The sequence below is a fragment of the Mercenaria mercenaria genome, chromosome 17 (genome assembly GCF_021730395.1).
Source record: "Mercenaria mercenaria strain notata chromosome 17, MADL_Memer_1, whole genome shotgun sequence".
NCBI classification, from domain to species: domain Eukaryota; kingdom Metazoa; phylum Mollusca; class Bivalvia; order Venerida; family Veneridae; genus Mercenaria; species Mercenaria mercenaria.
The window spans coordinates 6794817-6819331 of NC_069377.1; the positions used below are offsets into that span (position 1 = coordinate 6794817).

The window sequence follows — 24515 nt, forward strand, 5'->3', positions numbered from 1 at the left end:
GCCATACTTTTGTTCTCAGCAATTGATCTGTACATACTATAAAACAAACAAATACACCTTTTCAAAACATTTTCTATCAAAGTGACGTTACTTAAAGTTGCTTTAATCATATCAAACAAAATAAAAAGATGAATGCGCAACACAGTACTAGCAGAAAAATTCAGTGAACAACAATAAGAGGTACCTATACTAGTTCTTTTCAACAAAAAGCATGATCTAAGCTAATTTATATCTATACATATCTAATCTCCTAGGAAATTAATTCTAGAAAGTTTTACCAAAAAAAACAACAAAAACAAGAGATCACAGAGTGATCTTGGCGCCCACCAATGTGCCATTTTTGAGTGTTCCAAATTTCAAGACTTATTGACTAGCTCAAGGTCAAATTTCATTTCCGTACATAACACAAATCTATGCATGTGGTCCAAATTTGAAGCCTGTACCTTCAAAAATGTGAAAGTAGGTCACTAGGTCAATGTCAAGGTCAAAGTTTGTTTCGGTACACAAAACTATGCATGTGGTCCTAAATTTGAAGCCTGTAGCTACAGAAATGTGGAAGTAGGTCACTAGGTCAATCTTAAGGTCAAAGTTCATTTCGGTACACAAAACTATGCAAGTGGTCCAAATTTGAAGGCTGTAGCTTGAGAAATGTAAAAGTAGGTCACTAGGTCAAAATCCAGGTCAAATTTTACTTTGGAATACAAAACTATGCATGTGGTCCAAATTTGAAGCCTGTACCTTCAAAAATGTGAAAGTAGGTCACTAAGTCAATGTAAAGGTCAAAGTTTGTTTCGGTACACAAAACTATGCAAGTGGTCCAAATTTGAAGGCTGCAGCTTGAGAAATGTAAAAGTAGGTCACTAGGTCAAAATCAAGGTCAAATTTTATTTCGGAATACAAAACTATGCATGTGATCCAAATTTGAAGCCTGTACCTTAAAAATGTGAAAGTAGGTCATTAGGTCAATGTAAAGGTCAAAGGTCATTTCAGTACATTTAACTATGCAAGTGGTCCAAATCTGAAGGCTGTAGCTTGAGAAATGTAAAAGTAGGTCACTAGGTCAAAATCAAGGTCAAATTTTATTTCAGAATACAAAACTATGCATGTGGTCCAAATTTGAAGCCTGTACCTTCAAAAATGTGAAAGTAGGTCACTAGGTCAATGTCAAGGTCAAAGTTTTTTCGGTACACAAAACTATGCATGTAGTCCAAATTTGAAGGCTGTAGCTTGAGAAATGTGAAAGTAGGTCACTAGGTCAAAATCAATGTCAAATTTCATTTTGAAACTCAAAACTATGCATATGGTCCAAATTTGATGCCTGTACCTTCAAATATGTGAAAGTAGGTCACTAGGTCAAAATAAAGGTCAAAGTTTTTTCCAGTGCACAAAATTATGCATGTGGTCCAAATTTGAAGGCTGTAGCTACAGAAATGTGAAAGTAGGTCACTAGGTCAAAATCAAGGTCAACTCATGTCAAGGTTCATCTTGCCACTCAAAACTAGAACTGTCACAGGAGTGACTCATACCCCCACCATACGGTCTTGTCACAGAAGAATGGCAACCATAAGAAATCTTAAAAATACTTAGTCTTTGGAGTACTTCATCCTGGGCTTCCACATGTAAGTAATACTAGTATAATACTAGTATAGTAATACTAGTAAATATATTAAATCTCTAATATTAGAGATACACTAAAAGTGAATACAAAAAAGTGTCTTACCGACCCATGTTACCACAGGAAAATGTATTTACTTTTTACATAGGACTTATAATAAAAAAGTTAGAAAAATACCTAAAATATTGAAAATCTAAAAATAGGATTTCTAAAAATAGACTAATTCCTGGAATTTAAGGGGAAGAAACTCCATACAAAAGTTAAAAAAAGGTTACTTCCCTTTGGCTTTAAGCCAATCAGAATGAGATATAGTGAAAATACATCAAAATTAACCTTAAATTCTAGGTAAAAGGGGACACAATTCAAGAAAAATTAGTGTCAGAGTTATGCACCTTGTGTCACATGATGTGGGTGATGAGGTGGAACATCTATTTTAAGACTGAATCAAATCCATTCAGTAGTAACTGAGATATAGTGAAAATACATAAAAATTAACCTTAAATTCTAAGTAAAAAGGGGCATAATTCATGAAAACTTGGTGTCAGAGTTATGCACTTTGTGTCACATGATGTGGGTGATGAGGTGGAACATCTATTTTAAGTTTGAATCAAATCCATTTTGTAATAACTGAGATATAGTGAAAATACATCAAAATCAACCTTAAATTTAAAGTAAAAGGGGACATAACTCATAAAAAATTTATGTCAGAGTTAAGCACCTTATGTCACATGATGTAGGTCATGAGGTGGAACAACTATTTTAAGTTTGAATCAAATCCATTTAGTAATAACTGAGATATAGTGAAAATACAACAAAATTAACCTTAAATTCTAAGTAAAAGGGGACATAATTCATGAAAACTTGGTGTCAGAGTTATGCACCTTGTGTCACATAATGTGGGCACATGATGTGGGTGATGAGGTGGAACATCTATTTTAAGTTTGAATCAAATCCATTCAGTAGTAACTGAGATATAGTGAAAATACATCAAAATCAACCTTAAATTCTAAGTAAAAAGGGGCATAATTCATAAAAAAAAATTGGTGTCAGAGTTATGCACCTTGTGTCACATGATGTGGGTGATGAGGTGGAACATCTGTTTTAAGTTTGAATCAAATCCATTTAGTAATAACTGAGATAGAGTGAAAATACAGCAAAATTAACCCTAAATTCTAAGTAAAAGGGGACATAATTCATGAAAACTTGGTGTCAAGAGTTATGCACCTTGTGTCACATGATGTGGGTGATAAGGTGGAACATGTATTTTAAGTCTGAATCAAATCCATTTGGTAATAACTGAGATAATAGATTTCGGGACGGGACGGGACGGGACGCGACAAAACTGACTCCTATATACCCCCCTCAAACATGTTTGGTGGGGGTATAAATATACATGTGGTCCAAGTTTGAATGTTGCAGTTACTGACAAGAACATTTTAAAAGCTTTTCCCTATATAAGTCTATATGAACCCTGTGACCCCCGGGGCGGGGCCATATTTAACCCTAGGAGGATAATTTGAACAAACTTGGTAGAGAACCACTAGATGATGCTACCTTACAAGTATCAAAGCCCTAGGCTTTGTGGTTTGGACAAGAAGATTTTCAAAGTTTTTCCCTATATAAGTCCATGTAAACCATATGACCCCCAGGGCGGGGCCATATTTGACCCTAGGGGTATAATTTGAACAATCTTAGTTGAAGACCACTAGATGATGTCACATACAAAATATCAAAGCCCTAGGCCCTGTGGTTTTGGACAAGAGGTTATTCAAAATTTTTCCCTATATAAGTCTGTATAAACCATGTGACCCCCAGGGCGGGGCCATATTTGACCCCAGAGAAATAATTTGAATCATCTTGGTAGAGGACCACTAGATGATGCTTCATACCAAATATCAAAGCCCTAGGCTCTGTGGTTTTGGACAAGAAGGTTTTCAAAGTTTTTCCCTATATAAATCTATATAAATTATAGAAATAAACAAAGGGCCATAACTCATTCATAAATTGTTGAACCAGTCTGATTTTCAGGGGGACACAACTAGGGTACCAATACATCATTCTGACAAAGTTTGGTCAAAATCCCCCCAGTAGTTTCTGAGGAGATGCGATAACGAGAAATTGTTAACGGACGGACGGACCACGGACGCAGAGTGATTTTAATAGCCTACCATCTGATGATGGTGGGCTAAAAACAAGAGCTGTCTCCAGAGGATGTCACATGCCCCCGACAGCACTTTGAATGAATAGTTATGGCCGATGTTAGAGTTTAGGACCTTTGACTTACGAAGCTGGGTCTTGCGCGTGACACATTGTCTTACTGTGTCACACATTCATGCATAGTTATTTTAAAATCCATGCATGAATGACAAAGATATGGACCGGACATGCCCATCAATGCACTATCATGAAAAATGACCTTTAATGTCTAAGTGTGACCTTGAACTTTGAGCTACGGACCTGGGTCTTGCGTGTGACACGTCGTCTTACTGTGGTACACATTCATGCCAAGTTATTTGAAAATCCATCCATCGATGACAAAAATATGGACCGGACACGCCCATCAATGCACTATCCTTTAACGTCTAAGTGTGACCTTGACCTTTGAGCTATGAACCTGGGTCTTGCGCACGACACGTCGTCTTACTGTGGTACACATTCATGCCAAGTTATTTGAAAATCCATCCATCGATGACAAAGATATGGGCCGGACACGCCTATCAATGCACTATCCTTTAACGTCTAAGTGTGACCTTGATCCTTGAGCTACGGACCTGGGTCTTGCGCGCGACATGTCGTCTTACTGTGATACATATTTATGCCAAGTTATTTGAAAATCCATCCATCGATGACAAAGATATGGACCGGACACGTCCATCAATGCACTATCCTTTAATGTCTAAGTGTGACCTTGACCTTTGAGCTACGGACCTGGGTCTTGCGCGCGACACGTCGTCTTACTGTTGTACACATTCAGGCCAAGTTATTTGAAAATCCATCCATCAATGACAAAGATATGGACCGGACACGAAAATTGCGGACAGACCGACAGACTGACAGACAGACAGACAGTTCAAAAACTATATGCCTCCCTTTGGGGACATAAAAATCACAAACAAGGTAGCTACTGGTGCCAGTTTTTACAACTTTGGTATAATGTGGCCAGGGAGTGAACCCATGACCTCCCACACTTGAAGTTGGCACTCTACCACAAGGCTACTGAGGCTGTCATGTCTTCATAACTGCTAACAAGCAAGACTATCATATGTCTTAGCATCATTTTGTTCAAATAAAAAAAAAAAAAAAAAAACAAAAAAAAAAACATGTCTATTTTATAAATACTACTGTCCTACTACTGAAGTGTTGATATAAAATGCTAACCTTTTTGTATTGAAATATTTTCCGAGTGTTGACCCCTGCCTCTCAAGGTTGCCACGCCTCGGGCTTTCCCTCCGTGTGCTTGGTTCCTCCATCTATATATAAATAAATAACAACATAATTATTCTTTGTATTCATGATTCTAATTAAAAAAAAAATGTAATGTTATTGCTGTTACAGTTTAGTACAGGTATTTCAATACAGTCTAGAGCTGTGTATACCGGTAATTCATCATAAAGTAATTTACGAAATTACGAATATAAAACATAAATTATCAATATTCGTGGGGAAAGTTTTCCTGGATTTCATGGTTGCAAGAAATTTCCAGAATATTTCCATTCATTATATCTTTAAACATTGAATTCCATCAATTTATATACCCACTAAGTGACAGTTTTAGCCGAAACCCAGTCACTTATTTCATGTCCATGAAATAAAAAGAATTACAGACTGAGTATGTTCTGTTATTCTGTAATTAACACAATTATTGTTATAATATATGTTGGAAACAGTTAAATTATAAAATTAGACAATGACTGTTTTCCAGAATTTGTGTTCATGTAAAGAAAATGACTGTTTCCCTGCATATGTGTTCATAAAGATAATGACTATTTTCATGAATGTGTATTCATATAAGACACTGAGTTTTCTAGAACAGGTGTTCATATAAATTACTGTTTTCTAGAATGTGTGTTCATTTAAAGAAAATGATTGTTTCCTGCATATGTGTTCATAAAGATAATGACTATTTTCATGAATGTGTATTCATATAAGCACACTGACTTTTCTAGAACAGGTGCTCATATAAATTACTGTTTTCCAGAATGTCTGTTTATATATTTAAAAGAATGTTCATATAAAGAAAATGACTGTTTTCCAGAATGTATGTTCATATAAAGAAAATGACTTTTCCTGCATATGTGTTCATATAAAGAAAATGACTGTTTCCTGCATATGTGTTCATATAAAGAAAATGTGTTTTCCTGGATATGTGTTCATATAAAGAAAATTACTTTTCCTGCATATGTGTTCATATAAAGGTAATGACTATTTTCATGAATTGTGTTCATATTAAGACACTGAGTTTTCTAGATGTCTAGAACAGGTGTTCATATAAATTACTGTTTTCAAAATGTATGTTCATATAAGACAATGACTATTTTCCAGAATGTGTGTTCATATAAAGACACTTGCAAACATTTCATAATATCTTCATGCCTGTTTCCATATACACAATCTACACAGCAAACAATTATAAACTTTGGCCTAATTAAAAATCATTTGAAGGGAACAAGGTTTAGGTTTGAAAAAGCAACTATAACTCTACTTTAACAAGCATTTTCAAAACAATAGTTAGCACTATAACATAAAAGAATTAATTAAATAAGGCTATGTATATTCATTCTTAGTTTCCCAGACCTACTTCTGCTTTTTTTCTTACTATATCTGAATGTTCTATCATTTCAGATAAAAAGTGCTGCCAACTTTCAACAAATAAGGTCTGAGAAACTAACACTGAAATTTTAGCCTATGGTTAACAATATACAACTAAACCAGATGGTAGCTTTAATTCCATTTATATAACATAGAAGGTTTATCGGCATCTGTATTTGTAAACTAATAAACTGGTATTTCAAGTAATTTTGAGTCAAGAAAGAACTGTACAAATCGTGTTTTGATGTTGCTTTGTGTCAACAACATTTCAGAGACTTTTAAGTGACAAAGGCAAAAGACAAAATAAAAATTTATATATTTTTTTAAACAAAACAGCTTATGGTACTCATTAATCAACAAACTGCTCCTTTTTGAGAATTAAAACAAAAAAATTAAGATATAGTTGCATAAATGGAATTAAATCTTGAACATATCAGGGTAACATTTGTGTGAGTTAGGAATAAACAGTTTATTATATACCTCTTGTTCCAAACTTGTGTTATGGAAGGATGTGTCCTAATACAATCAAAATAGTACATTGTTGTTTAGCATATTACTGTATATTTCACATTAATATGGTATATCAGTATAATTGAGGGCATAGAATGTATCTGCCTTCTTAGCATAGATTCAGACAGTATATTTTTGTGCCCCCCCCCCACACACACACACTTAATCCAATAGAGACAGCACAGATCTACGGGGTCACAAGACTGATCTCATATGGTACTACTTTTCTTTAAATTTTTGGATGCATCTATCCACAAAATATAGTTATAAGAAGTAAAATTCATGATTCTTATTCATAGGAAACTACTTTTGTATTTTTTTCAGCAGCAGCAATTCACAAACTCCAAATCCAAAAAGTAAAATTCATGATATTTATTTATAGTGAATATTTTTTTTTAAATTTTGAGGTTGTATCAATCCCCTATTCACAGGGAACTACTTTTGTATATTTTGAGGTATGATCAATCCACAAAATCCAAAGGAATGGTGCACAGTGACCTACAGAACACAGTGCTGCCTCACAGTAAGATAACATCATAGATATACGAAATGATTCCTAACCCTGTCACAGACAGACCAGTCCTGGAACTGTTAACCCTGACCACTATAAAGCAAAGAAGCTACTTAAAATTATTTTTGCAGTTTCTGGTTTGACAAAACTGGGAATCTAATGCAACCTCTCTTACGTGACACTCTATTACATTAACCACTGTGTTGATGCCTGGCCTTTCACTGACAAGATTCTCAGTTGAATATCCTCCTTCTTTCTTAACTGTTTTCTTTTTTTTTATTCATAGTTTCATTAACCTTTATCCTGCTATATTTCTAAAATGGACTGGTCCATCATTCAATTTGGGCAGTACCACTTATTATTCAAAAGGGTGTTCACTGAAAACTTAATGAGTGCAGACCATCCGTGCAGGCTGATCTTGGTCTGCACTGGTTGCAAAGGCAAAATAGGCTAAAGGTTAATTTACATCACTACCTCACCAGACATTTTTTTCTTCTCAACAAAATATGTTGCAAAACACATGATTGTATAAATGAACAAAATAGGTAAATCAGACACAAGGCCATGCTGTGATGATATCCCTTTACAATACACATCTTTTTTTATTGAAGATAATAGATAAAGATGTGGCAAACTGTTCAGTAAGAAGAAATCCTGAATGTATTTGTACACTTTTTTTCGCCATGTAGCTTACATCTGCCGAATAGATTTAATTACATTGATCAATATTTGTATTGCCTTTCTGTTAATCAAGAAACAGGATACATTGTATATAATACAAACAGAACTATGATAAAATAAGGAATACAGTCAAACTACGTTAACTCGACCTCGAATAATTCGTACACTATCCTTCTCTCAGACACGTCGTCAGGTCCCAGAAAAATCCCTTATAGAATTTTGTTTGATAACTCGAACAACCAATCACTCAAACAAATTTTGCTGGTATCGTCGAGTTCAAGTTAATGAAATTCGACTGTATGTCTTTCTGAAGTAGTAAGATACTTTATGTTTTACAAATAATCTTTCGATGAAGAAGTATAGAAATTACTTTGTGACAATAATGACTATATCACTGTTACACCTGCTGACAACCAAACTGACAAAATTCTTATCATGAGAAACAATGACAATTCTATCATCATCAAGGGAAAAAATGTTGACAACAGAAGTGACAAAGACAAATTGATGTCTATGGCACTGGTTATAAAACTGACAAAAGCAGTGGCACTTGTCACAATGCTGCCATCAGCAGTGACAAAATGCTATTAACGGCATTTGTGACAATGCTGTCATCAGCAGTGAAAAAATGCTGTCAATGGCACTTATGGCAATGCTGCCATCAGCAGTGACAAAGTGCTGTCAATGGCACTTGTGGCAATGCTGCCATCAGCAGTGACAAAGTGCTGTCAATGGCACTTGTGACAATGCTGCCATCAGCACTGACAAAGTGCTGTCAATGGCACTTGTGGCAACACTGCCATCAGCACTGACAAAATGCTATCAATGACACTTGTGGCAAGGCTGCCATCAGCAGTGACAAAATGCTGTCAATGGCACTTATGGCAATGCTGCCATCAGCAGTGACAAAATGCTGTCAATGGCACTTGTGACAATGTTGCCATCAGTAGTGACAAAATGCAACAAATACCATTTGTCATAATGTTGACAACAGCAACGGCAAATTGGTGAGACCAGCATTGATCAAATGCTGACACTAATATAGATACCAATCTACATGATGACAGCAACAGTGGCAGAACATTTTCAATTGTGACCACAGCACTTATAAACAGAATTTGACAACACCTATAACAGGCCTGACAACACTGATTTTTGCCATCATTTGAAACACTGCTATTGTTAGTACTTAAACAAGAGGGCCATGATGGCCCTATATCGCTCACCTGAGTAGAGTTGCTTACTTGAACAAGATCTAGGCCTTCTGGTTTATTTTTAGCAAATTTATGAAGATTTCCCTATGTACAATCAAGTAACCCTGGGGCTGGGTAAATTTGACCCTGCGTGGGGGGAGGGGGGGTCAAGATTTGAACAATTTTTGTAGAGGTCCACTAGGCAATGCTACATGTCAAATATCTAAGCTCTAGGCCTTCTGGTTTTTTTTATAGAAAATTTTAAAGATTTTTCTATGTACAATCAAGTAACCCCACGGGGCGGAGCCAATTTAACCCCAGGGGTCATGATTTGAAATTTTTTTGTAGAAGTCTACTAGGCAATGCTTCATGTCAAATATCTAAGATCTAGGCCTTCTGGTTTATTTTTAGAAAATTTTTGAAGATTTTCATATGTAAAATCAAGTGACCCCTGGGGCAGGGTCAATTTTGACCAAGGGGGTCATTATTTGAACAAAGGTTGTAGAGGTCCACTAGGCCATGCTACATGTGAAATATCTAAGCTCTAGGCTTTCTGGTTTATTTTTAGAAATTTTTTGAAGATTTTCATATGTAAAATCAAGTGACCCCTAGGGCGGGGTCAATTTTGACCCCGGGGTCATGATTTGAACAAATTTCGTAGAGGTCCACTTGGCAATGCTACACGTCAAATATCTAAGCTCTAGGCTTTCTGGTTTATTTTTAGAATTTTTTTTGAAGATTTTCCTATGTAAAATCAAGTGACCCCTGGGGCGGGGTCAATTTTGACCCCCGGGTCATGATTTGAACAACTTTAGTAGAGGTCCGCTAGGCAATGCCACATGTCAAATATCAAAGCTCCAGGGCTTATGCTTTTTGAGAAGAAGATTTTTTAAGATTTTCCTATGTACAATCAAGTAACCCCTGAGGCGGGGTCAATTTTGACCCCGGGGTCATGATTTGAACAAACTTGGAAGAAGTCCATTAGGCAATACTTCACACCATATATCTAAGCTCTAGGGCTTTTGGTTTTTGAGAAGAAGATTTTTTAAGATTTTCCTATGTAAAATCAAGTGACCCCTGGGGCGGGGTCAATTTTGACCCTGGGGGTCATGATTTAAACAAATTTTGTAGAGGTCCACTAGGCAATGCTACATGTCAAATATCTAAGCTCTAGGCCTTCTAGTTTATTTTTAGAAATTTTTTAAAGATTTTCATATGTAAAATCAAGTGACCCCTGGGGCGGGGTCAATTTTAACCCCAGGGTCATGACTTGAACAACTTTAGTAGAGGTCCACTAGGCAATGCTACATGTCAAATATCTAAGCTCTAGGGCTTCTGGTTTTTGAGAAGAAGATTTTTTAAGATTTTCCTATGTAAAATCAAGTGACCCCTGGGGCGGGGTCAATTTTGACCCCGGGGTCATGATTTGAACAAAACTGGTAGAGGTCCACTAGGCAATGCTTCACACCAAATATCTAAGCTCTAGGGCTTCTGGTTTTTGAGAAGAAGACTTTTTAAGTTTTTCCTTTCGGTTGCCATGGCAACCAGAATTCTGCATGGAATTCAATTCTTTGAACAATTTTTAAAGAAGACCATCCAAGGAACATCCCTCAGAAGTTTCATCAAAATTGGCCTGTTGGTTTAGGAGGAGATGTTGTTTAAAGGAAAGTGTGGACGGACGGACGGACGGATGGACGGACGCCGGACGGTGAGCGATCACAATACCTCACCCTGAGCACTTTGTGCTCAGGTGAGCTAAAAAACCTTTGACAATAAATGGGAAACTGATGTCAGTTTTCTAGCCTACAGATATGCTGCTGTAAAGCAAAGAAATGTGTTTCCTTTGAAGTGACTAATATATATTCAAAACAAAGAAAGTGGGCATCAAAATTTATGACACAGGCTACTGAGCTATGAGTAACAACTATGAAAATGTTGAAATATCAAGTATGTAATTATGACTACATGTATATCAAATATGTTGAAATATCAAGTATATAATTATGACTACATATATAATTTCATTATGAGAAAAGGTGAAAAGATATAAAACGTATACTTAAGAGTGCAATGCATTACCTTCTTACTTACAGAAAAGTGCATACAGCAATATATGAGCCGTGCCATGGGAAAACCAACATAGTGGCTTTGTGACCAGCATGGATCCAGACCAGCCTGCGCATCCGCGCAGTCTGGTCAGGATCCATGCTGTTCACTTTCATTGTCTATTGGAATTAGAGAAATCATTAGCGAACAGCATGGATCCTGACCAGACTGCGCGGATGCGCAGGCTGGTCTGGATCCTTGCTGGTCGCAAAGCCACTATGTTGGTTTTCCCATGGCACGGCTCATATATGTAATAGAGAGCGATACAAAGCGTGTGGATACTATCAAGCATGTAAGATAATTTACCCGCCTTAAGTCAGCTTCATCTTTCTCATCCTGAAGTTTTCTGTTCATGTTTCTGAAATTAAAATGTGTTTCATAGTGAAAGGTATAATACAAAATCTATCATAACATCTTTGAATATAAGAAAGTTGAAGATTTGCAACAATTTCAAATTGTTTATGAAACTAAGACAGCTTCATGTCTAAAACAGACTACAATCAAACCTCCATTAAGCAGCCAGTCAGAATGACAGATCCTGGCTGCTTAAGACAGATGACTGCTAGACAAGTTGTAATTTGAACAAAATGTCTATGTGGGAAGTAAACAAACTGGCTGCATAAGACAAGTGGTTGCTTACTACTGATGGTGAACAAGAAAAGTTGAAATTAGAACAGAATGCCAATGTGGGAAGTTAGCTGATTGGTTGCTTATAGCAAGTGGCTGTTTCAAACTGGTGGCTGCTATGGTTTATCTCCAGATCTATGTAAACATTTTCAAAATTTCAAATTTTCAATGAAGGGAGTAATTTTCAAGGATTTTTGGCTGTTTCAATCCTTGAAATCAAATCCCAATAAACAAGAAGTAGTTAAAAGTTTATTTACTTTAGCATATCCAGCTGTTTGACTAGGGTCTCTCTTTCTACAGCTATGCCCTCAGACAACTGTATAGCAGCCCTGAAAAATAGGGAAATGTATATTATTGTGATAAAAATATCAATATCCTTAGTCCACTGGAAACCAGGCAACCTATCTATGTGTGAAAAAATAACATTTCTAACAAAAAACTAGATGCACGGAAGTCTGAAGCAGTACAACAGTTGCAATGCAAGCCATTTAGTTATTACACATTATAAAAAACAAAACATCAGTGTGGAATAGAAAAGTAGAAAACTGCAGTATAAATGCTTCATATTTCATCAAGTTGAAATGTAAAGGTATACACATGTAGAAAAAAACATTATAAGACTATTATTACTTTGCTCTTTCTCTTTTATCATCTTTCTGTTGTTGTTGTAGCTGGCTGATGTAAGATTGTGACTCCTCCAGCCTGCTCTGTGACTTCATCAACATGTCTTCCAGTTCATCCTTATCCTGCAATAATAAATGAGCCACGCCATGAGAAAACCAACATAGTGGCTTTGCGAACAAGCATGGATCCAGACCAGCCTGCACATCTGTGCAGTCTGGTCAGGATCCATGCTGTTCACTTTCAAAGTCTATTGCAATCAGAGAAACCATTAGCGAACAACATGGATCCTGACCAGACTGCACGGATGCAAAGGCTTGTCTGGATCCATGCTGGTCACAAAGCCACTATGTTGGTTTTCTCATGGTGCGGCTCAAATACAGAAGGCGAGGCAGCATCAGAAAACTTATCCTATATCCTTTAGACATGGGCTTACAAAAGCATCTTAACCTTGAGCCTGCTAAATATCTAAAATGGACTATAACATCGTTCAATTAGGGCAATACCATTTATTATTCAAAGGGGTGTTCACTAAAAATTTATTGACTGAATAACGAACAGTGCAGACCATGTTCAGACTGCAGGCTGATCTTGGTTAGCACTGGTCGCAAAGGCATAATCACTTGCAGCCAGCAGGCTAAAGATTAAGTTGCAATGACTGTGAGGTGAATTTTTCAATGAAATTACCTCCTCTGATTAAAGAAAATAATTTACATGTGAAATAATTTCAAAAACAATGGCTTCCAATCTGCATAAAAATGGTTAATCTCTGAAAATATGGGTTAATATCTAAAAATTAAGCAAACAGTCTTATACAGTTTAGTAGATCACAATTACTTACAAAAGATATATGTCGATTTACAATTGTAAAAAGTTTCATTAAAATCTACATGATAGAAAAATTTCCAGTTGCTAAAATGTCATCAAAATTATAAATTTCCCAAAACAGATCTCATGAAAAATATGACCTCTAGAGAGGTCACAAGGTTTTTTCATCATTTGACCTACTGACCTACTTTTTGATGACACATGACCCACTTTCGAACTTGACCTAGACATCATCAAGATGAACATTCAGACCACTTTTTATGAAGATCCATTCACAAGTATGGCTTCTAGAGAGGTCACAAGGTTTTTCTATTTTTAGACCTACTGACCTAGTTTTTGACGGCACGTGAACCAGTTTCAAATTTGACCTAGATATCATCAAGATGAACATTCAGACCAACTTTCATACAGATCCCATGAAAAATATGGCCTTTAGAGAGGTCACAAGGTTTTTCTATTATTTGACCTACTGACCTAGTTTTTTAAAGGCACGTGAACCAGTTTCACACTTGACCTAGATATCATCAAGGTGAACATTCTGACCAATTTTAATGAAGATCTTGTGAAATATATGGCCTCTAGAGAGGTCACAAGGTTTTTCTATTTTTAGACCTACTGACCTAATTTTTGACCGCACGTGACCCAGTTTCAAACTTGACCTAGATATCATCAAGGTGAACATTCTGACCAACTTTCATAAAGATCCCATGAAAAATGTGACCTCTAGAGTGGTCACAAGCAAAAGTTTACGCACGCACGCACGGACGGATGACGGAAGCTGCGCGATCACAGGTGAGGTGAGCTAATAAAAAGTAAAACATTTGGTGTCATACCTTTGCAAGTTTCTCATTTTCTATTTTGGTCTCTGTTTCTATAGTGTTCAAATACCCTAACTTCTCCTCCATCTGAAATAGATAAATTTTAGAGGTACTTTTCAATTCTTTCAAGTTTTCTTTATTTTAACACGCTCATTTTAATGACCAAACAAGGTCATAAGCATTTACCTTAGATATAAAAGTACATCTATATTTGCCTTTTTTGGCCAAGTTTTCAGCTTTTACCAGTAATGGAGGAGTAAGATCTAAGGTGACCCTCCTATTCCAGGCATGGGCTGTCACCTTCTGTAAGCCTCAGTTAACATGTTTCTCCAATGACTTTTGACATCTGTCTAGACTTGTCATAAGGCGTAAAAAAAAAATTGTTTGTTTCCGGTATCCCGACCTACCCTAAATTTTTGGCCCGACCCTACTGGTTCGAGTCGTAAATTCGGCCACTTTTTGCGGTTTTTCATAAATATTTCTTTCTTTATACGATTGATTTGTACAAAATTTCTACCATATGTGCTTTAATACAAGCAACATTGATTGTTATCATTAACGGCCGTTTACAGTATGGTAAACAATATAACCCCGCTTAAAATAACGGACAGGTTTAACCTCCACATTTCACCTTCTAGAGGTTGTAAATATTCGGCCACTTTTTAAACACAAAGTTGGTTATATTTTCAACATTGTCTTGGAAATAAATCGATGCTACAGCCAAATTGTTCTTTTTTCAACAAACTGCAATCATTTTTCAATAGCATACCTCATGGGAAATATTTGCCACCAGAGATTTTAAAAGCGTCTGTCATCCTTCTAACACCAGCATGACGTAGTTTAATTTTTACGTCACTGTTTCTCACACATTCTAGCAGAAAACTGCTGTTCTTGTCACTTTTCGGAGGTGTTTTAACAGGAAATTAAAGAGATTCTCGCGCTTGCGTGCTGTTATAACACCTTTTTATATATGCGCGTTCCGTGACAAAGCATAAACGTTTTACGGCCCCGAAAAAGATAATTCAAAAGGATATGACGTCAACGTGAAAAAAAAACAACGTAGACATGGAAATTTATTGACCTCGAGGGATAATATGTTCGATTTCTTGGTAATAACGCGTTTTATGCTAGTAAGCGCATGTTCTTTTCGTGTTATAAAGTTTAGATCTGAATTAATCCTTGCCGGGTCTCAGCAGAAACGAGTGCGTGCGATGACGTCACGCGACCCGCCAGACAAAATATTTGCTACTTAGAGTACACAACTTTAGGGAATGACAATTTTTTCTATAGTCACCTCAACTTGTTGTTTTTTTTTGCCGACTTTGTTGCTAACGCAAGTGCTTATGATGACACATATGCGTCCTCAAGCATCTGGCTCGAAAAAATGCTTAAAAGTGGGTGGCCGAATATTTACGACCTGGCCGAATTTACGACTCGAACCAGTAAATGTTTTTATGGCCTTAGAGAATAATTTTTTCAACTTTTTGACAAAAAGTTGCAAAACTGCACTTTTCATGCTTTAAACCTGGTAAGTGATGTTAGAAATCAACTTACTGATGCTCTAAAGGCATAACCCCCCTATTTCTATTCATTTTTTGACACAAAAATAATTTCCGAAAAGTCTCCCTTAATAAAAACAAGAGGACCATGATGGTCCTGAATCGCTCACCTCTTCCCACATGACCCAGTTTTGAGTATGACGTCGTTTTTTCTATTATTTGACATAGTGACCTAGTTTTTGAGCTCATGTGACTCAGTTTTGAACTTGACCTAGATATTATCAAGATAAAAATTCTGACCAATTTTCAAGAAGATCCATTGAAAAATATGGTCTCTAGAGAGGTCACAAGGTTTTTCTATTATTTAACCTATTGACCTAGTTTTCGAAGGTACGTGACCCTGTGTTGAATTTTACCTAGATATCATCAAGGTGAACATTCTCACTAATTTTCATGAAGATCTCATGAAAAATATGGCCTCTGAGAGGTCACAAGGTTTTTCTATTTTTATACCTACTGGCCAAGTTTTTGACCGCACATGACCCAATTTCGAAACTGACCTAGATATCATCAAGGTGAACATTCAGATCAATTTTCATGAAGATCCATTGAAAAATATGGCCTCTAGAGAGGTCAAAAGATTTTAATAATTTCAGACCTACTGACCTAGTTTTTGACCGCACGTGACCCAGTTTCAAACTTGACCTAGATATCATCAAGATGAAGATTCAGACCAACTTTCATACAGATCCCATGAAAAGTATGGCCTCTAGAGAGGTCACAAGGTTTTTTTATTATTTGACCTACTGACCTAGTTTTTTAAGGCAAGTGACCCAGTTTCAAACCTGACCTAGATATCATCAAGGTGAACATTCTGACCAATTTTTATGGAGATCCATTCACAAGTATGGCCTCTAGAGAGGTCAAAAGGTTTTTCTATTTATAGACCTACTGACCTAGTTTTTGACCACACATGACCCTGTTTCGAACTTGACCTAGATATCATCAAGATGAACATTCAGACCAACTTTCATACAGATCCCATGAAAAATATGGCCTTTAGAGAGGTCACAAGGTTTTTCTATTATTTGACCTACTGACCTAGTTTTTGAAGGCACATGACCCACTTTCGAAACTGACCTAGATATCATCAAGATGAACATTCAGATCAACTTTCATACAGATCCCATGAAAAAATATGGCCTCTAGAGAGGTCACAAGGTTTTTCTATTATTTGACCTACTGACCTATTTTTGAAGGCACGTGACCCACTTTCGAACCTGACCTAGATATCATCAAGGTGAACACTCTGACCAATTTTCATGAAGATCTCATGAAATATATGGCCTCTAGAGAGGTCACAAGGTTTTTCTATTTTTAGACCTACTGACCTAGTTTTTGACCGCACGTGACCCAATTTCGAACTTGACCTAGATATCATCAAGATGAACATTCAGACCAACTTTCATACAGATCCCATGAAAAATGTGGCCTTTAGAGAGGTCACAAGGTTTTTCTATTATTTGACCTACTGACCTAGTTTTTCATGGCACGTGACCCAGTTTCGAATTTGACCTAGATATCATCAAGATGAACGTTCTGACCAATTTTCATGAAGATCTTGTGAAATATATGGCCTCTAGAGAGGTCACAAGGTTTTTCTATTTTTAGACCTACTGACCTAGTTTTTGAGGGCACGTGACCCAGTTTCGAACTTGACCTAGATATCATCAAGGTGAACATTCTGACCAATTTTCATGAAGATCTTGTGAAATATATGGCCTCTAGAGAGGTCACAAGGTTTTTCTATTTTTAGACCTACTGACCTAGTTTTTGACGGCACGTGACCCAGTTTCGAACCTGACCTAGATATCATCAAGGTGAACATTCTGACCAATTTTCATGAAGATCTTGTGAAATATTTGGCCTCTAGAGAGGTCACAAGGTTTTTCTATTTTTAGACCTACTGACCTAGTTTTGGAAGGCACGTGACCCAATTTCGAACTTGACCTAGATATCATCAAGATGAACATTCTGACCAACTTTCATAAAGATCCCATGAAAAATATGACCTCTAGAGTGGTCACAAGCAAAAGTTTACGGACGGACGGACGGACGCACGGACGGACGCACGACGGACGACGGACACCGCGCGATCACAAAAGCTCACCTTGTCACTTTGTGACAGGTGAGCTAAAAAAAAAAATCCCCAAAAAAATAAATTTTCCTACCTACCTACCCTAATTTTTTGGAGCATGTTACCGGAAACAAAGAATTTTTTTTTAGGCCTTAGCAATGGATATAACATACAGAAACTGATGACAAAATAAAATAGCAGTGAGATAACAAATGCACTGCCTATGAGTGCCATCGCTCATCTGCATGTAAGAAAAGAGTAACAGTTCAGAATTTCTAAGTACAAAAATTGCCATGATTTTGACAAAATGCATATCAGAGTTATGGGCCTTGGCCTACATAGTCTTTTAATGATGATAAACAAGTATGAAAAGTTTCAAAGCTGTAGTTTTTACAGTTTTTGAGAAAAGGTGGACCTAAACAAAACTTTTAACTGACACCGATGCTGACGATCAAGTGACGACAATACCTCGTAAATTTTTTTCAAAAATCAGACAGTCTTTTGTAACCTGGTTAGTTCATTTTATCTCTTATCAAAAACATTAACAATAGAGTGTATAATTTATCTTTCACATTGCTTTCTTTTGGATTTATGTACACAAGTACAAATGTACAGTGCAAATAAGCACTGGCTACTATCAAACAAGCAAATTTAGTAAATAAATATTCTCTGCTGAATCGGTTGTTTTTTGTGAATGAAGGGACCACATTTTGAAAGATATTTGATTTCCAGATATAACAAGAGCTGTCCGTAAGACAGCCAAGCTTGACTATTCGAAATATTGTCCCAGAAGCAGGAAAATATTACCCAAAAAGGTTAAATATCGAAAGAGTTTTAAGTTCAAAAGGGGACATAATTTGACCAAAATGCATATCAGAGTTATGAGACTTGCTGCTATCAACTAGTTTTAAAACCCCGAAGGCACACGTGAAGTTTCAATTCAATATCTGTATTAGTTCTGGAGATAGTAACTTGCATATAAAACATTAACCAGAATATTCTAAGTCCAAAAGGGGGCATAATTTGCCCAAAATACATGTCAGAGTTATGGGACTTGACCCAGTGCGTTTGGTAATTGATCTAGAAAAAGAAAAAATAAGTTTCAAATCTATATGCCTTTTAGTAATAGCTGTATGTACTTGCACGCAAAACTTTAACCAGGATTTTCTAAGTCCAAAGGGGGCATAATTTGGCCAAAATGAAGGTCAGAGTTATGGGACTTGATGTTATCAACTAGTTTTATAACCCCGAAGACACAATCATGTGAAGTTTCAATTCAGTATCTACATTAGTTTTGGAGATAGTAACTTGCATGTAAAACTTTAACCAGAATTTTCTAAGTCCAAAAGGGGGCATATTTTGCTCAAAATACATGTCAGAGTTATGGGACTTGACCCAGTGAGGTTGGTAGTTGACCTAGACAAAAAAAAATAAGTTTCAAATCTATATGCCTTTTAGTAATAGCTGTATGTACTTGCACGCAAAACTTTAACCAGAATTTTCTAAGTCCAAAAGGGGGCATAATTTGGCCAAAATGAAGATCAGAGTTATGGGACTTGCTGCTATCAACTAGTTTTATAACCCCAAAGACACATGTGAAGTTTCAATTCAATATCTGCATTAGTTTTGGAGATAGTAACTTGCATGTAAAACTTTAACCAGAATTTTCCAGAAGAGTCCAAAAGTGGGCAAAATTTCTCAAAATACATGTCAGAGTTATGGAACTTGACCCAGTGAGGTTGGTAATTGACCTAGAAAAAGAAAAAATAAGTTTCAAAGCTATATGCCTTTAATGATAGCTGTATGTACTTGCATGCAAAAACTTAACCAAGGTGTGACGCCGACACCAACGCCGACGCCAGGGTGAGTAGAATAGCTAGACTATTCTTTGAATAGTCGAGCTAACAAGAGCTGTCACTATTGGTGACAAATGCCCCTGAAGTAGGCCCAAGAATGCCACAGTTGTATTCACAAAAAATCACGTATCTTTTTGTGACCTTGACCAAGAGGCCTTGGTCATAATTGTGACACATCTTCTCAATATGGTTAACATTTGTGTCAAATTATTTTCAAATCCCTTGATAAATGGCAGAGTTATGGACCAGACAAGAAACACCTTTGACTTCTAAGTGTGACCTTGACCTTGGAGCTAGGGGTCTGGGTCTTGCACATGACACCTCATCTCATTATAGGGAACATTTATGCCAAGTAATTTCAAAATCCCTTCATCAATGGCAGAGTAATCGACCGGACAAGAAACAGACCATGTTAACCTTTGACCTCTAAGTGTGACCTTGACCTTGGAGCTAGGGGTCTGGGTCTTGCGCATGACATGTCATCTCATTATGGTAAACATTTATGCCAAATTCTTTCAAAATCCCTTCACAGATGGCAGAGTTATGGACCGGACACAAAACAGACCATGTTAACCTTTGACCTCTAAGTGTGACCTTGACCTTGGAGCTAGGGGTCTGGGTCTTGCGCATGACACTTCGTCTCATTATGGTGAACATTTATGCCAAGCTATTTAAAAATCCCTTTATGGATGGAAGAGTTACAGCCCGGACAAGAATTTACCCGACGCACGGACGGACACTGCAATTTTAATATGCCCACCTTCAGGGGCATAAAAAAGTTATGTATACTAGGACTTTACTGTACCATGGTTTGTTGGTTTCTATTTTTTTCACCAAGTCAATGTGAAAAACTTCGCCCTATAGTGATCTAAATTTATTTAAAGCTTCATGAATATCCATCAATAGGTTACTTTGTTTTGCGGGAATTTATGAATTTTAGAACAATCTAAGGGCCATAACTGTCCAGTAATTTAGGAGATCAGGATGAAAGATGTGTATGCAACACCGCTCTAGTGATCTATATTTCTTTTAAACTCCTTGAAGATCCGTCAGTGGATTACTTTGTTATGTGGGGGTTTATGGATAGTAAAATAATTAAAGGGCACTGGTTACTGAAGTGATCCTGATGAAAGTTGCAGGAGCACTTCCACCCCTTATAGTGATCTACATCTGTGTGAAGTTTAATAAACAGGTTACCCACACCCTATTTTTCACCCAATAAAGTGGAAAACTGCTTTTTCAAAAGATATAATGATAAAAGCCAGTAGAGGTCATGTGCTGATCAGTAAGTATGTAAAGTATGGTGTTTCTAACTAAAAGACTTTTTGAATTTTAAGCCTTTTCATTTTTTTCCCACCAAATCAAGGGGAAAATATCTGCTTCTACTGGGTCAAGAGGAATAGTACTGTATGTGAGCAAAGGCCATATACTAAGGGAAGTTCTGTGATGTTTGGTGATTCTCGGCAACCTAAGGTTGTTTTTCTTTTAAAATATATGCATTTTCAATTTTGGACAGATGGAAACACGGATGCATTCACAGATATCTCTCCGCCTTATGCAGGAGATATCAAAAATAAAGTTATATGCAATAAAAATATTCTTTTTTAGGTTTTCAAGGAACTGTAAACATTTGAATATATTATGCACTTGTTTTACGATTTTGTCATTTTCACAACATTGCAATGTACACCAAAATAGAGCTTCATATATTTTTTCCAAGTTTAATAGCACTTAAATATTACCAAAAGCGGACATTTTGTCAGCTGTCTGGCGTTTTATTATTTGCACCTCCTATTGAAGAGTGCTTTCGGCTGGGTCTAAATGCAGGTACGATACCAAACATATGGTGATATATAGTAAATTTGGTTTTAATTTGTGTATTTTCTTTTTTAATTGTTAAAATTTAATTAATCATTTAAGTGGCAATGTATCCAAGATGTCGGTAAACTGTCTTACAATGAATAAAACTGGTATCACTTTACTGTAAAAATACTGATTTCAACAAACCTCAGCATGCTTCGCCATGAGTTCCTGTAACTGTTTGTCCTTCTCATAAATCTCATTTTCCATTGCCTCCCTTAGCTGACGTTCTTTGGCTTTCTCCTACAATAAATTCAGTAAATTTAATGTTAGCTGGGTTTTAAACCTTTTTATTATTCTTGTCCTCTCTAGCAGTAACAGACCCTATCCATATACAGACTGTCCATATTCAGACTCTTTTCTTTCCATAAATAGACTGTGTTCTATCCATAAACTAGATGTGTGTCAATAGGACACAGAAGCCCCCCACTCCTGTCACTGTACATGGTTTTATAACATGCTATATAACAATTCCCTAATGTTTTATAACTTTAAGTCAAATACTTTTCGACATACATGTGACAGAAACTTATGTATCAAATTTATGCAAATTTTTGAAAATCATGGGCTGTAACTCTGGTCTGGCTGATAAAAACTCAGAATAAAATCCGAGGTGCACAACTTTACATGCTGAATTATATTCCTATGATGTTTCATGGCCCTATGTCATATACTTTTTGAGATATGTGTGACACAACTTTTATATTTTATGCACAGTTTTTGACTAAGTCAAGGGCCGTAACCTTGGTCTGACTGATTGATATCTTTAACAAAACCCCAGATGCACAACTTCACAAGCCGAATAATATTCCTATTATGTTTCATAATACTAGATCAGATACTTTTTGAGATACATACGACACAAACTTAAGCCTTTTTTATGCATATTTTTTACTAAGTCAAGGGCCATAACTCTGGTCTGACTGTGTGAGATCTACTATCAAACTACTGGTGCACTGCTTTACGTGCTGAATAACAATCCTGTGAGGTCTGATGACTCTGGGTCAAATACTTTTTGAGATATGAATGACATCATAGTTTACGTTTTGAGATATGAATGACATCATAGTTTATCACAAGAGCTGTCGGATGACAGCGTGCTCGACTATTCGAAGAATTGATTGAAGAATGGGGTCAAAATATTTCCATAGATTTTCAGACAAAAGAAAAAAATGGATTAAACAAAAATTTTTCCTGTATTTGTGGATTTCGATTAGTCTTGCACTAAGTGGCAATGTGTGACCATGATGGCAAATATGTTATTAAGTTATATGTTAGGCAAACACAGACTTGTATGAAAAGTTTAACTAATTTCCAAGTCCAAAAAGGGTCATAATTCAGTCAAAATAGTTGACAGAGTTATGTACACTTGCCTACAGATGGAAATCATGTTGATATACTAGAGTTAACAGTTTCAAAGCCACAGTTCAAATATTTTGACAAAAATGTCAAAGTCCAAAAAGGGCCATAATTCAGCCAAAATAGTTGTCAAGAGTTATGTACTCTTGCCTGCAGATGGAAATCATAATGATAAACAAGTGTTTAAAGTTTAAAAGCCATATGTCAAATAGTCTTGACAAACATGGACATATATGAAAACAGAACCAATTTCCAAGTTCAAAAAGGGCCATAATTCAGCCAAAAAAGATGACAGAGTTATGTACTCTTGCCTATTGATAGAGACTATAATACTGAACAAGATATAAAAGTTTCAAAGCCATATGTCAAACACTTTACACAAAATATAAACTGGTACGAAAAACTTAACCAAGACTTCTAAGTCAGAACGGGCCATAATTCAGCCAAAATGCTTGATGGAGTTATGTACTCTTGCCTACAACTGGATATGGTGATGGTAAACAAGTGTTAAAAGTTTCAAAGCTTTATCTCAAAAGACTTTGTCAAAATGTAGACTGGTACTAAAAACTTAACCAAGATTTCTAAGTAAAAAAGGGGCAATAATTCAACCAAAATGCTTGATGGAGTTATGTACTCTTGCCTACAACTGGACATGATGATGGTAAACAAGTGTTGAAAGTTTCAAAGCTTTATCTCAAAAGACTTTGCCAAAATATGAACTGGTACGAAAAACTTAACCAAGATTTCTAAGTCAAAAGGGGCCATAATTCAGTCAAAATGCTTGACAGAGTTATATACTCTTGCCTATAACTGGACATGGTGATGGTAAACAAGTGTTGAAAGTTTCAAAGCTTTATCTCAAAAGACTTTGTCAAAATGTGGACTGGTACAAACAAGAGCTGTCGGATGACAGCGCGCTCGACTATTCGAAGAATTGATTGAAGAATGGGGTCAAAATATTTCCATAGATTTTCAGACTAAACAAAAAAATGGATTAAACAAAAAATGTTCCTGTATTTGTGGATTTCGATTAGTCTTGCACTAAATGGCAATGTGTGACCATGATGGCAAATATGTTAAGTTATATGTTAGGCAAAACATGGACTTATATGAAAAATTTAACTTATTTCCAAGTCCAAAAGGGGCCATAATTCAGTCAAAATAGTTGACAGAGTTATGTACTCTTGCCTACAGATGGAAATCATGTTGATAAACTAGTGTTAAAAGTTTCAAAGCCACAGTTCAAATAGTTTTGACAAAACACTGACTTGTAGGAAAAACTGAACAAATTTGAAAGTCCAAAAAGGGCCATAATTCAGTCAAAATAGTTGTCAGAGTTATGTACTCTTGCCTAGAGATGGAAATCATAATGATTTAAAAAAGTGTTAAAGTTTAAAAGACATATGTCAAATAGTCTTGACAAACATGGACATATACAAAACAGAACCAGTTTCCAAGTTCAAAAAGGGCCATAATTCAGCCAAA

At 36.2% G+C, this 24515-nt stretch overlaps 1 protein-coding gene across 6 annotated transcripts in view; it reads right to left on the bottom strand.

Moving 5' to 3' along the window:
• LOC123535593 (EF-hand calcium-binding domain-containing protein 4B-like) overlaps positions 1-24515 on the bottom strand; it is a 72281-nt gene that overhangs the window by 23683 nt on the left and 24083 nt on the right. For 5 of the 6 annotated variants that reach the window (XM_045318297.2, XM_045318302.2, XM_045318298.2 and 2 more), the window contains 7 exons: positions 21819-21914; positions 14335-14406; positions 12683-12798; positions 12310-12381; positions 11732-11783; positions 6905-6940; positions 4994-5085 (listed from right to left, as the gene is read on the bottom strand). In XM_045318297.2, the coding sequence (XP_045174232.2) occupies positions 4994-5085; positions 6905-6940; positions 11732-11783; positions 12310-12381; positions 12683-12798; positions 14335-14406; positions 21819-21914 (536 nt within the window). The remainder of the gene's footprint in view (positions 1-4993; positions 5086-6904; positions 6941-11731; positions 11784-12309; positions 12382-12682; positions 12799-14334; positions 14407-21818; positions 21915-24515) is intronic. The other variant, XM_045318300.2, reaches the window with a different exon arrangement.